This window comes from Lathyrus oleraceus, unplaced genomic scaffold (assembly GCF_024323335.1).
Source record: "Lathyrus oleraceus cultivar Zhongwan6 unplaced genomic scaffold, CAAS_Psat_ZW6_1.0 chrUn0599, whole genome shotgun sequence".
Classification (NCBI taxonomy): domain Eukaryota; kingdom Viridiplantae; phylum Streptophyta; class Magnoliopsida; order Fabales; family Fabaceae; genus Lathyrus; species Lathyrus oleraceus.
The window spans coordinates 19,343-35,147 of NW_026112990.1; the positions used below are offsets into that span (position 1 = coordinate 19,343).

At 42.6% G+C, this 15,805-nt stretch overlaps 2 protein-coding genes across 2 annotated transcripts; both read right to left on the reverse strand.

The window, feature by feature from the left end:
* Positions 1 to 1,230: 1,230 nt before the first annotated feature.
* Positions 1,231 to 3,814, reverse strand: LOC127114574 (uncharacterized). The gene is made up of 4 exons (XM_051046630.1): positions 3,397 to 3,814; positions 2,814 to 2,884; positions 2,482 to 2,742; positions 1,231 to 2,405 (listed from the first exon to the last, which is right to left on the reverse strand). Exons 1-4 carry the CDS (start codon positions 3,812 to 3,814, stop codon positions 1,308 to 1,310), a joined length of 1,848 nt encoding a protein of 615 aa, XP_050902587.1. The 3' UTR covers positions 1,231 to 1,307.
* A 10,571-nt stretch (positions 3,815 to 14,385) lies between these two features.
* On the reverse strand, positions 14,386 to 15,796 carry LOC127114573 (uncharacterized). Its single transcript, XM_051046629.1, has 2 exons — positions 15,639 to 15,796; positions 14,386 to 15,560 (listed from the first exon to the last, which is right to left on the reverse strand). The coding sequence occupies exons 1-2, from the start codon at positions 15,678 to 15,680 to the stop codon at positions 14,463 to 14,465; spliced, it is 1,140 nt and encodes a 379-aa protein (XP_050902586.1). The 5' UTR covers positions 15,681 to 15,796; the 3' UTR covers positions 14,386 to 14,462.
* Positions 15,797 to 15,805: the final 9 nt, after the last annotated feature.

A 15,805-nucleotide genomic window follows, 5' to 3' on the forward strand; every position in this document is an offset into this window, starting at 1 on the left:
TACAGAGCTTTGAGTTACGTACTTTTGGGAAATGAATTGTTCAAAAAGACTGCAGAAGGAGTTTTGTTGAAATGCCTGAGTGAGGACGAAGCCTACATAGCCTTGTCGAATGTACACAGTGGAGCGTGTGGCGCGCACCAAGCAGGTCACAAAATGAAGTGGCTTTTATTTCGACAAGGAATGTATTGGCCAACAATGCTGAAAGATTGTGTCGAATTCGCAAAAGGTTGTCAGGAATGTCAAGTACATGCAGGCATACCTCATGTCCCTGCAAGTGAGTTGCACTCAATTATAAAACCTTGGCCATTCAGAGGATGGGCGTTGGACTTGATCGGGGAGATTCGACCAGCTTCCTCAAAAGGGCAAAGGTACATTTTGGTTGGGATAGACTATTTCACAAAATGGACCGAAGCCATACCATTGGCGAATGTGGATCAAGAAGCAGTCATAGACTTTATCCAAAAATACATAATCTACAGATTTGGGATACCTGAGACAATAACAACAGATCAAGGATCTGTGTTCACCGGTAAAAACATGCAGAAGTTTGCACAAGAAACAGGTTTTAAGCTCCTTACTTCGACACCTTACTACGCTCAAGCAAATGGGCAAGTTGAAGCAGCCAACAAGGTAGTGATAAACTTGATTAAGAAGCATGTGGGGAAAAAGCCTAGAAATTGGCATAAGACTTTGGATCAAGCCTTGTGGGCTTGTCGAACGTCCCCCAAAGAGGCAACGAATTCGACTCCATTCAAGTTGACTTACGGACACGATGCAGTTTTGCCAGTCGAAATATATCTGCAGTCAGTCAGAGTGCAAAGGCATCATGAAATCCCATCAGATACATATTGGAGTATGATGATGGACGAACTAGTTGATTTAGACGAAGAAAGGCTGCGCGCGCTAGACCTAATAAGAAGACAAAAGGAGAGAGTCGAAAGATTTTACAACAAGAAAGTAAGATTCAAGACCTTCTTAATAGGTGATCTTGTGTGGAAAGTAATCCTTCCTATGGATCGAAAGGATAAATTAATGGGAAAGTGGTCTCCTAAATGGGAGGGACCTTTCCAGGTCTTGAGAACATTTTCAAACGGCGCGTATGAAATAGAAGAAATAGAGAAGGATAAGAGAATCCTAAGAATAAATGGCAAGTATTTGAAAAAATATAAGCCTATATTGCAGGAAGTAAAAGTAGTAACAGAATAAGTGCAAAACATAATTGTGATAAGATGGGCCAAATAAAAATGGCATTCAAAAGTTATTACAAAGAAAGCCTCAAAGGGCTGAGAGTTGCTAAATAAATTCGACTAAAAATTAAAATTGGCAAAAGTTTCCTTCAAAGTGGCGAACTTCTGCCTCTGGAGTTGGAGTCGATGATCACAAAGACTTTTGTGAGTAGAGAGAGTCTCAATCTCCTGACTAAGTTGATGGGCTTTCTCTGCATGTCGAATACCCACCCTCAATTCTTCGTCAATCTCGCTCTGCTTGGGTTGCTGAATGGATGCCTTACGTTTCTCCTCTTGAGAGATCTTTTCTTGAAGTGCTGCTATCTGTGTTTTCCATTTTTGAATATTGTCATTGCAAGCAGCAACTTCTTCAACATACGTTTCAGAGAGCTTTTGCAATTTTGAAACTTTGTCAGTCGAAGTCGAAACGGCATCCCATTCAGCAGTTTGAGTTTCAGACTTGGAGGAGATTTGAGCGGTAAGATCCCTTTGACGATGGAGATCTGCAGTGGCCAAGTCAATGAGAGTCATCAACTCCATCACGAAACTTCCAATCTCAGCAGAAGTTTCCAAAACATTCACTTGCTTCAAGATTTTCTTAAGACCAATTTGAGCAAGGGAATTCTCTTCCAAGACTTTAAACAAATCGACATCAAGGATTTTCGTTTTGATCTTGGTCAGGAGGCTGCCAAGTGATGGTGCTTCAGAAGTTGCCCCAGAAGTGGTCGAACTACTCTGCGAAGAATCCTGAAAATTAAAACGGGTGCTAAGCATGGCTTTCAGATACTCCAAAGGTCTTTGCACTTTGAGATTTTCAAGCTCCTCGCGAGAGAAACTGGTCGAACCAGTTGATTTGCCACTCCCTTGGGCCCGGTCAGAAGCAGGTGGAGTGTTTCGCGTCGAAATACGCTCAACCTCTGTTCGTTTCGACTGGTTGTCCCCATCTCTGGCAGCTCCATCTTCAGGATCATCTTCGACTACAACCTCCATTTCAATATCATCACCCTGAGGTGCAACATGCAATCCTGGATGAGGAGGAGATTCATCTTCAGAGGCGTCACCCACTGTAGTGTCGAATTCTTCTACGGTTTGCATATCATGGTCACTTGTGGGGACATCTTCCTCTGGGGCTGTTTCCTCCAAAATTTTCTCAGGCGTTTTTTCGACAGCCACTTGTTCCTAAAAATAAATTCTAAGATTTAGAAGAAAAGATGTAGGAAAGGTAAACATATGCTGTCGAAATAAAAAAAATTACCTCAGGAATTTCAGTATTAAAACCGGATTTCCCACTCCCCATATCTTTCGACTGAGGCTTGGCAGGAGAAGTACTGGCAGAATCCTTCCTGATTGGGTTAACAATGGACCTTTGGGAAGAGACCTTCGTGAGTTTCTTTTTCTTCTGAGGGGGAGGGATTAACTCTGGAGATTCATCACCAGACTCTTCACTAGGGACTTTATCCTCTTTTCTCTCCTCTTCACTCTTCTTCTTTTGGATTGTTGAGGGTTTTCGACTTACCTAGTCATACAGGCCAAAGCCAGTTAGTTTTGAATAATGGAAGGAAAATAATAAGAAAAAAAGTGTTGTACCTTTGTCGAAGGCTTCTTAGCAGTACTGGGCGACGCTTCGACAGCAGCTTTCTTAGCAGGGATCTTCACGGCTAAGGAAAGAAAGAAAATTCAGAAACAAATATAAGAGATACATGATAAGACAGTTAGAATAACAGAAAGAAAAATCATATTTTTCTGTGAACACCTTCAAGAATGGTATCTTCCACGCGAACGTGTTCTATTCCAATATGAAGGTGTCCTGGATATTCGCCCAGATGATACTTAGTCGGAACCACACGCTCAGCAGGTTTTTGATACTTTTGACGAAGAATTTTCATAAAATCCCCACAAAGGAACCAGTCTGGAAGTGGAAAACCAAACGCCACCCCAAAGTCAGCAGTTGGCAAAGGAGGAAACTTTGGTGGATGACAATTGAAAGCCAGGTCATAGCGCGCCTCTGGTGAAAGATTGGAAGGCAATGACAGTTTTTTAAACTTCTCTGTCAATTTACGTTTTAATTCGGCCGCTGCTTCGCATATGGTTCGACTAAGATCATCAGGTCTATACGCAGTTTCAAAATATTTTTGAAATTTCTGTATTTCCTTAATATGTCGTGGAATACCTTTTTTGGTCCGATCCTGCACAAAAGCGAAAGCATTTGTCAAATGTGTAGCAAAAGCAGCTACGTCAAAAAATTTGTTGGAATAATAATCCTTCCACCATTCATCAAACTCAGGAGTGCATAAGAATGATGGTCGAAAAATAACTGGTCGAATGTCGAGAGAAGCATCAGCTAGTTTCTTCGACAGCTCTTTGCCTTCGTCTTCAGTGTGAAGGGAGTTATAAAAGATGATGGACCCCTTTTTGGGGAATATAGGTTGAGGTTTGATTTGGATTAGACCAAATTGTCTAGAAACAAGGTTGGGTTGATAAACTATCAAAGCAATTTGGTTTTTAGTGGTGTTACGATAAGAAAAAAGGAGCCTAGGGGTCAAGAACGATTCCCAAACATTCAGAAATGTGTTTTCGTCCTTTTGCATCTCCAAGGGCAGTTGTTGGGTAAACCACTTAGGTCCGATTTTTCTATCAGCAAAAGGTGCCATGGTCGAAGTAAATTGATGACTTTTAGCAAACATCATAACATAGCTTTTAAAAGCTTGTCGAAGGCTGATTCCTTCATCAGTTGGCGTTAGTAGCACTAATCTTGGCCATTCGACAGTCCTATTGTTTACTTCTTCTTCATCTATTTCTGGTGCTACAGGAAGACTAGCTTCAAAGGTGGCATTGAGCCATAGTTGCAAGAGCCAAAAAGGTCCTGATAAGTTGATTTTCCCTTGGGATTTGGTGTTCTTTAAGAAATGTACGCTCTCGCTCAGAGATTCATAGAGATTCGCCAGAATCATTTCGCTCAAACATAGTTTCGTGCCTGCATGAAGCTGATTGGCTATGGTGATAAATCTCTTGGCAACTTGAAGAGAGCGAGAACAGAACACATATTTGGACAGCCATAGTGTCAAAAAGGCTATATGTTCGACATCTAAAACTTCAGTGGTACTCTTATCATGGTAATAGGACATGAATAAGGAGTAGGGTGCAAGGCTAGTCTCGAAAGCAATGGTATCTTCACTTAAGACAGTAGGGTCGAAATCTATACCATTGGGGTGAAGACCAACAATGGCTGCTGCGTCGAAAAGGGTAGGCGTAACCATCCCACAAGGAAGGTGAAAGGTGTTGTAAGTACTATCCCAAAAGTAGAGAGAAGCCAAAAGCATATTTGGGCAGATATTGGGTCCTACTCTCGACAACTGGATAAGGTCGAAAATGCCTACTTCTTTCCAAAAAGACCCTTTAACTTTTTTGACTTTATCTAACCAAGATACGTAGTCAGAAGGATCTTTCGACCATGGGCAGGTTCTAAATATCCTGGGAAAATTCAAATAGGTTAAGTCCAACTCTCCAATATCCGTCGAACTCGATGAATCTTTTTGTTCTACAACTTTCTCTTTAGGCTGAGGTTTTCTTCCAGCGCCTATGGGTTTTGTGTGAAAGTAAGATGGAAAAAATTCTCTTAAACGCTCTGGTTTAATCTCTGGATTTGGAAGGGGACCTAACATAGCGTGATAATTTCCAGAAATAAGAACAGGGATTAGTACCTGAGATTTATAGATGCAGTCTTTTTCCTTTTCATTTGGAGGTTCCGGAACATACTGTTGATTTCCAATGGTCATTGGCCCTTTTAAATCATGCACAGGAGGAAAAGATGAGTCTTGTTTCTTCTTGGAGTGTTTACTGCTTAAGGGTTTTTGAGGCGCCATTGCTGGAAAAAACTGAAGAAGATTTCTCAGAAAATGTGAAAAGCTTGAGAAATGGGTATGAAAGAAGGAAATCTGAAACGTAAAAGGGTTTAAAGAAAAGGTTTATGGGTATTTATAGGAAGAAGATGTTGAAACGTTTTAGATGGTAATGGTGTTAGTGGGACACGTGGCCATTTCTGATGGAAATGATAAAGAGGTGGAAGTTGAAAAGAAACCATGATGTGAGGAAATGATGGAAGTAGATTGTGAACGTGGGCTAGACGTGACATTGTGGAGAAAGTGTAATGATGAACCTGCATTGGGAATTGAGATTATCAGACTTGCATTTAATGAAGATTAAATGACATGGCATCAAAACACTGATTGACAACAAATGACTGTTTCTCCAGAACAACGGTCGAAACGTCTTTGCTGGGGGGCAACTTGTATACGTGCGTTTTCGACGCCATGAGATTTGGTGTAAGAAATGATTTTTTCGACAAATGATGACATGGGTTGAAACGATTTGATTAATAAGTATGGTTCGACACTTCGACAAAATGGAAGTTTCGTCATTTCGACAAAGATGTTTGCACCTAGGAAAAGCACTTTTGACAGATAGGGAGAACATTGCAGTATGTTGATAATTCGACAAAAATCCTGAAGGAAGACGTCATTTCGACTTAAAAGTAAATTTGAATTTAAAAGGTTGTGACGTTTGGCAGAAGACGCGTGGAAGCATCTGGCGAAAGGAGGAGAGCCATGTGTCATAGTTTTAGGATTTAGTCGTTAATAACAGTTATGTTATTTGTGTATATATAGGGTAGTTATTATCTAAAAAAGGGTGTGAAGAATTACTTATACAAAATTCCTGAAAACACTCAAAGTACCCGTGTGAGAGAAAAGAGTCATATTTGGAAAATGTATGTGTAAACAAACACCAATTCCTTCAAAGTTTATTTTATAAAGTTCAAAGTTCTTTACAAATCTCTTTTATGTTTTCCAGTCATTTATCTTTCTGCACTTTATCCTTTTCGACACTTTACATTTCGTCAGTTATTTTCCGCCATTTACTTTATCTTGTTAAATTTACATCCACTTAACATTGTAATCAACATATTTCGACGTAAAACACTTAGAGAACAGAAATGAAATACATGAAAGTGAGTCTAGGCATCTTCAAGACCATCTAGATTTGCACATGTCCTAGGATTTGTGTGGTTGATCCTGCAAGTGACCCAATTCTACAAGTTTTGGTAAACCAGAGGTTGTTCGCCAAAATTCACAGCGAACAGGTCTACAATACTTAGCCACATACCTATCATCGATAGGTGCCGGGATCCTCACCTGCCCACGAGACGGAAGTCTCACCCTTGCCTGAACACATAAGCTCATAATCAAACACGGGAAAGCCAGGGGACAATTAACACGAGCCCCCGACTTAAGCCCGCTCTCGACCACCGTCTTCAGCTCATTGGCGATTATCCTCGCCACATCTATCTCAACATTTGTGAGGATGGAATGGACCAAATGTGCCACTGGGATCGGCACAGTAGAGGTGTGTGATTTAGGCTGGATGTTGGTCAAAACCAAGAGCAGTATCAGCTGAGCCATGGGAGTCATGTCCTCCCGGTGATACCTCACTGGAACCCCAGATGGGTTCGGCTCAACCGATTTCCCAGGTAAAAGCAGGTCGGCGGTAATGGCAGGGACATCTCGGTGAAGCCTGAGGTCGGTGTGGTATTGGTCTCTCTGGTCAGCTCCCAGCTGGAGCGGTTCCCCTAGGATTCGGTTGATAGCATCCCGGTCGAATGGAATTGCACGTCTGGCAACTCTAGAAACCCAAGTAAAGGGCTCGTCGTCGTCGGGCAGTGCGTTAGCATAAAACTCCCGCACTGTCGCAATGTCGTAATGCTCTATGGGACTTATCAACCTATCCCACTTCTTGGCGTCTATCAACCCGGCGAAAGTTCTGTAAGTGCCCTGTGGGTTGATCAGAAATCGCTTCTCTGGAAGTATCTTTCGCTTCTCCAGAGCGATGTACCGTGCAACCTGTTTTGGACCGACAAACTTGTCGGTATCGAATTGAATAGGCACGGTCCGGGAAGTAGCTGCTCCCTTTCTTTTCTTACCAGCTCCAGACCTAGACTCCATCTGCAAAATATACGAAGAAACAGCACACACCAAACAACAGATTAGCCAACAAAGTATAATTTAAAATACTGCCTTGCTCGCTGCTGCTTCGCCTAGCGAAGTGGCAGCGAACGCTCGCCCCAGGTTCGCCTAGCGAGTGCTAGCGAACCTTACGGGTTTTGGGGTTTTCTGCATTTTCAAAGATGTTTCCCCCAATACCCGTACTCTAATGGTTCCCACATCAGAACCTAATGATTTCTCATGAAAATTAATCGTTCTATGCTATTGGGGATTGCCTAATTGCATGCAAAACCTAAAGTAACACTAAATCCCCAATTTGAAAACCTAAATCTCCAAAAATTTGCAAACTCCAAAATACCACATGCAACCTCAATGTTCCCATACCACACTCATCCTATTTGCCATTCACATTTGGAAATTAAGAGTTCAAACAAAAAGAAAAATGTAGTAGGGCAAACCTTAGGTACACGGATTCGGAAATGTGAAGTGCGAAGAGTTCGCAATCGACCGAAACGAGCAAGTGTCGGTAATAAGGATGCAAATGAGAGAGTTTGAGAAGCCTAGCACAAAATCCTCAGCAGAGCCGTTCAGAATTTTTTTTTGAAGGTTTGGGGCAAAATGGCCCTGCTGAGATTTAAATAGTAAACAGTACTGCAGCGCTCGCTGCTGCCTCGCCTAGCGAGCAGCTAGCGAGCATGCTCGCTACTGCCTCGCCTAGCGAGCTGCAAGCGAGCATGACAGCAAGTGCATTGGCAAATGCAGCACTTGCAAGTCATCCAGCATGGGTTTAGCACAATATACTCCATACAACATAAAACATAAAGCAGTAAATACTTACAATGTTGGGGTGCCTCCCAACTAGCGCTTGTTTAACGTCGGCTAAGCTCGACGGTGCGATGCTCACAGAGGAGCATCGAGCGGCTGAGCACAACTCTCGCGATCCACATGACCGCCGAGATACACCTTCAATCGTTGGCCATTCACGGTCCAACTATCTTTCTTGTCCATGTCTTCAATGACAATGGCCCCGTACTCTTTTACTTCTTTCACCCGAAATGGCCCGGACCATTTTGATTTCAACTTCCCGGGAAACAATTTCAACCGGGAGTTGAACAATAGGACCAATTGTCCGGGCACAAATTCTTTGTTACGGATCTTCTTGTCGTGATACTTCTTTGCTTTTTCCTTGTACAACCAACTTGAGTGGTATGCGGCATTGCGCATCTCCTCCAACTCAAGTAGTTGTACTTTCCTTTTGTTACCGGCCAACTCATGTTCAAAATTTAAAAACTTTAGGGCCCACAAGGCCTTGTGTTCCAATTCAACCGGCAAATGGCAAGTTTTACCAAATACCAATTGAAAGGGAGTTAGGCCAATTGGAGCTTTAAAGGCCGTACGGTAGGCCCATAATGCTTCGTCCAATTTTTGGGACCACTCTTTTTTAGAATTAGACACGGTTTTTTCTAGGATTCTCTTAATCTCTCGACTAGAGACCTCCGCTTGCCCGTTAGCCTGAGGGTGGTACGGAGTTGTCACCCTATGCGATACACCATAATGCTTTAGAATTGTTTCCAAAGGTGCATTGCAAAAGTGTGACCCTCCGTCACTTATCAACACTCGGGGGGTTCCAAAACGGGAAAATATGTTTTTCTTTAAAAAATTTATCACCGTTTTGGCATCCGCCCGAGGTGAGGCAATCGCCTCAACCCACTTAGAGACATAATCAACAGCAACAAGCATGTACTCATTCCCATAAGAGGGTGGGAAAGGTCCTACGAAATCTATGCCCCAACAATCAAACACTTCCACTTCTTGGATATTTTGGAGAGGCATCTCATCTCTCTTACCTATCCCACCGCTTCTTTGGCAGCTGTCACAACTTTGCGCATGGATATGTGCGTCTTTGAAAATAGTTGGCCAATAAAATCCCGATTGAAGAATTTTAGTGGCCGTTCTAACCCCATTATAATGTCCGCCATAAGGCGAGTTGTGACAATGCCAAAGGATGCTCCGGGCTTCATCACCAGTTACGCATCTCCTTAACAGGTTATCGCTACCCAACTTAAACAAGTATGGGTCATCCCAAACATAATACTTTGCATCCGAAAGGAACTTCCTCTTTTGGTTCGAAGTTAGGTCGGCGGGCACAAAACCACTAGCCTTGTGGTTTGCAAAGTCTGCAAACCACGGCCTAACTTGAACCTTAAACAGTTTTTCATCAGGAAATTCTTCCCGGATTTCCTTTTCAGATGCGGTAACCTCGACATTCACTAAACGGGATAAATGATCCGCTACCAAGTTTTCCGACCCCTTCTTGTCTTTGATTTCGACATCGAATTCTTGTAACAAGAGGATCCAACGGATGAGCCTTTGCTTCGAATCCGGCTTGGTTAGCAGATACTTAATCGCCGCGTGGTCGGTATACACAACGACTTTAGACCCTATAAGATAAGACCTAAACTTTTCTAGCGCATACACTATTGCGAGTAGTTCTTTTTCCGTTGTGGCATAATTTATTTGAGCCTCGTTAAGAACCTTACTCGCATAATGTATCGCATGAAAAGTTTTGTCTTTTCTTTGGCCAAGTACCGCTCCAACAGCATAGTCACTCGCGTCACACATTAGTTCAAAATTTTCATTCCAATCGGGAGCGACTATTATTGGAGCGGTAACTCTGACTCAGAGGCATCCTTCAACGTGATTTGCAACGTGGTCTCTGTTCTCCCTAGAGACTATGATAGAGTCATGGAAATTGAGGATGAAGGAGATGAAATGGAGGAAGAAACAATGGCACACAAGCCCGTCTGCTACTATGTGATGAACAACGGATGCGTCGAAGAGCAGAACGCTTTTTTCGAAAGACCAGACGACTCCATGAAAGCGCATTTGAAACCTCTGTTTATAAAAGGAAAGGTGGAAAATGTCGGCGTGAATAAGATACTGGTGGACGGGGGAGCGGCAGTGAATTTGATGCCCCACTACATGCTGAAGAAGATTGGAAAAGACGATTCGGACGCGAAGCCTCACAACATGGTGCTGTCGAATTACGAAGGGAAGATAGGGACAACTATGGGAGTCATCCAAGTGAACTTAACTGTAGAAACCATAACAAGACCTACAATGTTCATAGTCATCGCTTCGAAAGCCAACTACAACCTGCTGCTTGGTAGGGAATGGATTCACGGCGTAGGAGTTGTACCCTCTTCAATGCACCAGCGGATAGCCATATGGAGGCCAGATGGAATCGTCGAAAACATCGAGGCTGACCAAAGCTACTTCATGACCGAGGTAAACACTGTCAACAGCCAAAGCTTCGACAAAAACCTGGCTCATATACCTCCCTGCAGCCCGGCAGAATTCGACTTGAAGACGACAGACAATGCCTATTGCTCCATGTACCTACATCCAACGCATGGTTTCCAGTGGGATAAAGAAGTGATTGGCGAAACTTACATATGGGGAACCACTCATATAGCGCCGACGGGATGGGGTAGTGAATTTGACGATGACGAGTGAACAATCAGCGATCGAAAAGATTACGGCTTACATGGCCGAAAACAAACTAAAAGAGGCCCTTGAGGCTGAGGTAAAAAATATGGCTGTCGAAGCCAACCAAGAGAACTCCAACAAACAATGTCCTCAAGAAGACGTTGCGGAAGATCATGTCACCAACCAAATGGGCGGATGGCAACACCAAAAGCTTGACGCCATTTAACACGCCGGAGCGCTTACCCGCCCGCCGTTACACGAATAACCTACACGACGACGAACCTCTGGGGTTCGAAAAAGATCCAGTGTCAACTAACGAGAAGATGGTGACGCAGGATCCTTTAGAAGAGATAAACATAGGAGCGGGGGAAGAACATAGACCAACGTACATAAGCGCAAAAATGGACCCCCAGTTCAAGGTCGAAATAGTCCAGTTGCTGAAAGAATTCAAAGATTGCTTCGCATGGGATTATGACGAAATGCCTGGTCTTGACAGAAGTCTGGTCGAAATGCAGTTGCCAATAATGGAAGGGAAGAAGCCAGTAAAGCAGACTCCGAGACGCTTCGCACCAGAAATCCTGTCGAAAATAAAAGAAGAGGTCGAAAGACTTCTAAGATGCAAGTTCATCCGCACAACCAGGTATGTCGAATGGATTGCAAATATTGTTCCAGTAATTAAGAAAAATGGCAAACTTAGGGTATGTATTGATTTTCGAGACTTAAACTCGGCTACCCCAAAGGATGAATATCCTATGCCAGTGGCAGAAATGCTCATAGATTCTGCAGCCGGCCATGAGTACTTAAGTATGCTAGACGGATACTCTGGCTATAACCAAATTTTTACCGCTGAAGAAGACGTTCCTAAAACGGCTTTCCGTTGTCCTGGAGCCATAGGAACGTACGAATGGGTAGTAATGCCTTTTGGTTTAAAGAATGCTGGAGCGACTTACCAACGTGCCATGAATTCCATCTTTCATGATTTCATCGAAACTTTCATGCAAATGTATATTGACGACATTGTGATTAAGTCTGTTTCAGGAAAAAATCATATAGATCATCTTCGACAATCCTTTGAAAGGATGAGGAAGTTTGGTTTGAAAATGAACCCACTTAAATGTGCTTTTGGTGTGCAGGCGGGTGATTTCTTAGGCTTTGTGGTCCATAAGAAGGGGATCGAAATAAACGAAAATAAAGCCAAGGCCATAATGGAAGCGAAAGCACCATCAACCAAAAAGGGGTTGCAGTCTCTGCTAGGGAAAATCAACTTTCTCAGAAGATTCATCTCCAACCTCAGTGGGAAGACACAAGCTTTCTCTCCTCTACTTCGACTAAAGAAAGAAGACTTCGCATGGGGGCAAGAACAGCAAGCGGCTTTCGACAAAATCAAGGAGTACCTGGCTAATCCCCCAATCCTGATGTCTCCTTGCAGAAAAAGAAATATGAGATTGTACATTTCGGCATCAGACAAAACATTAGGAAGTATGTTGTGTCAAGAAGATGAGAATGGCGTCGAAAGGGCCATTTATTATCTCAGTAGAGTCCTGAACGATGCCGAAACTAGATATAGCATTATAGAAAAGTTATGCCTGTGTGTATATTTCTCTTGTATCAAACTAAAGCATTATATAAAACCTGTCGATGTATATATTTCTTCCCATTTCGACGTAATAAAGTATATGTTATCTAAATCTATTTTACATAGTCGAATTGGAAAGTGGGCTTTAGCTTTAACAGAATACTCCTTGAAATATCTGCCTTTAAAAGCAGTGAAAGGACAAGTGGTCGCTGATTTCATAGCGGACCACTCTATAAACGAAGACGTGGAATACGTCGAACTGGAACCTTGGAAACTGTACTTCGACGGTTCCAGTCATAAAAACGGAACGGGCGTTGGGATGTTGATTATTTCTCCTGAAAAAATTCCAACAAAATTCAAGTACAAAGTTGAAAGTCTGTGTTCAAATAATGAAGCAGAATACGAAGCTTTGATCGCTGGACTTGAAATCTTGTTGAAATTGGGGGCAACGAGAGTCGAAATAATGGGTGATTCCGAACTGGTAATAAAGCAGTTGACGAAAGAGTATAAGTGCGTGAAAGAAAATTTAATCATGTACTTTGTAATAGCCAATAGACTTCTCAAAGCATTCGACAACGTCGTCTTCAGGCACATTCCCGGGTTGAAGAATCAAGAAGCGAATGATCTTGCTCAACTAGCGTCCGGATACAAAGTGTCGAAGGAAAAGTTAGAAGAAGCCATTGAAGTCAGAGGAAGAGTCGTGTCCACCAAGTTGTCCCCATCAGATCTAGAGTCAATAAGATTAGGATACGGTGACGAAGAAAACTTCGAGATATTCAACATAGATGATTCAGGAATAACAGACTGGAGAAAGCCTGTCAAGGATTATCTACAAAACCCAAATCAGAAAGCGGAAAGAAAGGTAAAATACAGAGCTTTGAGTTACGTACTTTTGGGAAATGAATTGTTCAAAAAGACTGCAGAAGGAGTTTTGTTGAAATGCCTGAGTGAGGACGAAGCCTACATAGCCTTGTCGAATGTACACAGTGGAGCGTGTGGCGCGCACCAAGCAGGTCACAAAATGAAGTGGCTTTTATTTCGACAAGGAATGTATTGGCCAACAATGCTGAAAGATTGTGTCGAATTCGCAAAAGGTTGTCAGGAATGTCAAGTACATGCAGGCATACCTCATGTCCCTGCAAGTGAGTTGCACTCAATTATAAAACCTTGGCCATTCAGAGGATGGGCGTTGGACTTGATCGGGGAGATTCGACCAGCTTCCTCAAAAGGGCAAAGGTACATTTTGGTTGGGATAGACTATTTCACAAAATGGACCGAAGCCATACCATTGGCGAATGTGGATCAAGAAGCAGTCATAGACTTTATCCAAAAATACATAATCTACAGATTTGGGATACCTGAGACAATAACAACAGATCAAGGATCTGTGTTCACCGGTAAAAACATGCAGAAGTTTGCACAAGAAACAGGTTTTAAGCTCCTTACTTCGACACCTTACTACGCTCAAGCAAATGGGCAAGTTGAAGCAGCCAACAAGGTAGTGATAAACTTGATTAAGAAGCATGTGGGGAAAAAGCCTAGAAATTGGCATAAGACTTTGGATCAAGCCTTGTGGGCTTGTCGAACGTCCCCCAAAGAGGCAACGAATTCGACTCCATTCAAGTTGACTTACGGACACGATGCAGTTTTGCCAGTCGAAATATATCTGCAGTCAGTCAGAGTGCAAAGGCATCATGAAATCCCATCAGATACATATTGGAGTATGATGATGGACGAACTAGTTGATTTAGACGAAGAAAGGCTGCGCGCGCTAGACCTAATAAGAAGACAAAAGGAGAGAGTCGAAAGATTTTACAACAAGAAAGTAAGATTCAAGACCTTCTTAATAGGTGATCTTGTGTGGAAAGTAATCCTTCCTATGGATCGAAAGGATAAATTAATGGGAAAGTGGTCTCCTAAATGGGAGGGACCTTTCCAGGTCTTGAGAACATTTTCAAACGGCGCGTATGAAATAGAAGAAATAGAGAAGGATAAGAGAATCCTAAGAATAAATGGCAAGTATTTGAAAAAATATAAGCCTATATTGCAGGAAGTAAAAGTAGTAACAGAATAAGTGCAAAACATAATTGTGATAAGATGGGCCAAATAAAAATGGCATTCAAAAGTTATTACAAAGAAAGCCTCAAAGGGCTGAGAGTTGCTAAATAAATTCGACTAAAAATTAAAATTGGCAAAAGTTTCCTTCAAAGTGGCGAACTTCTGCCTCTGGAGTTGGAGTCGATGATCACAAAGACTTTTGTGAGTAGAGAGAGTCTCAATCTCCTGACTAAGTTGATGGGCTTTCTCTGCATGTCGAATACCCACCCTCAATTCTTCGTCAATCTCGCTCTGCTTGGGTTGCTGAATGGATGCCTTACGTTTCTCCTCTTGAGAGATCTTTTCTTGAAGTGCTGCTATCTGTGTTTTCCATTTTTGAATATTGTCATTGCAAGCAGCAACTTCTTCAACATACGTTTCAGAGAGCTTTTGCAATTTTGAAACTTTGTCAGTCGAAGTCGAAACGGCATCCCATTCAGCAGTTTGAGTTTCAGACTTGGAGGAGATTTGAGCGGTAAGATCCCTTTGACGATGGAGATCTGCAGTGGCCAAGTCAATGAGAGTCATCAACTCCATCACGAAACTTCCAATCTCAGCAGAAGTTTCCAAAACATTCACTTGCTTCAAGATTTTCTTAAGACCAATTTGAGCAAGGGAATTCTCTTCCAAGACTTTAAACAAATCGACATCAAGGATTTTCGTTTTGATCTTGGTCAGGAGGCTGCCAAGTGATGGTGCTTCAGAAGTTGCCCCAGAAGTGGTCGAACTACTCTGCGAAGAATCCTGAAAATTAAAACGGGTGCTAAGCATGGCTTTCAGATACTCCAAAGGTCTTTGCACTTTGAGATTTTCAAGCTCCTCGCGAGAGAAACTGGTCGAACCAGTTGATTTGCCACTCCCTTGGGCCCGGTCAGAAGCAGGTGGAGTGTTTCGCGTCGAAATACGCTCAACCTCTGTTCGTTTCGACTGGTTGTCCCCATCTCTGGCAGCTCCATCTTCAGGATCATCTTCGACTACAACCTCCATTTCAATATCATCACCCTGAGGTGCAACATGCAATCCTGGATGAGGAGGAGATTCATCTTCAGAGGCGTCACCCACTGTAGTGTCGAATTCTTCTACGGTTTGCATATCATGGTCACTTGTGGGGACATCTTCCTCTGGGGCTGTTTCCTCCAAAATTTTCTCAGGCGTTTTTTCGACAGCCACTTGTTCCTAAAAATAAATTCTAAGATTTAGAAGAAAAGATGTAGGAAAGGTAAACATATGCTGTCGAAATAAAAAAAAAATTACCTCAGGAATTTCAGTATTAAAACCGGATTTCCCACTCCCCATATCTTTCGACTGAGGCTTGGCAGGAGAAGTACTGGCAGAATCCTTCCTGATTGGGTTAACAATGGACCTTTGGGAAGAGACCTTCGTGAGTTTCTTTTTCTTCTGAGGGGGAGGGATTAACTTTG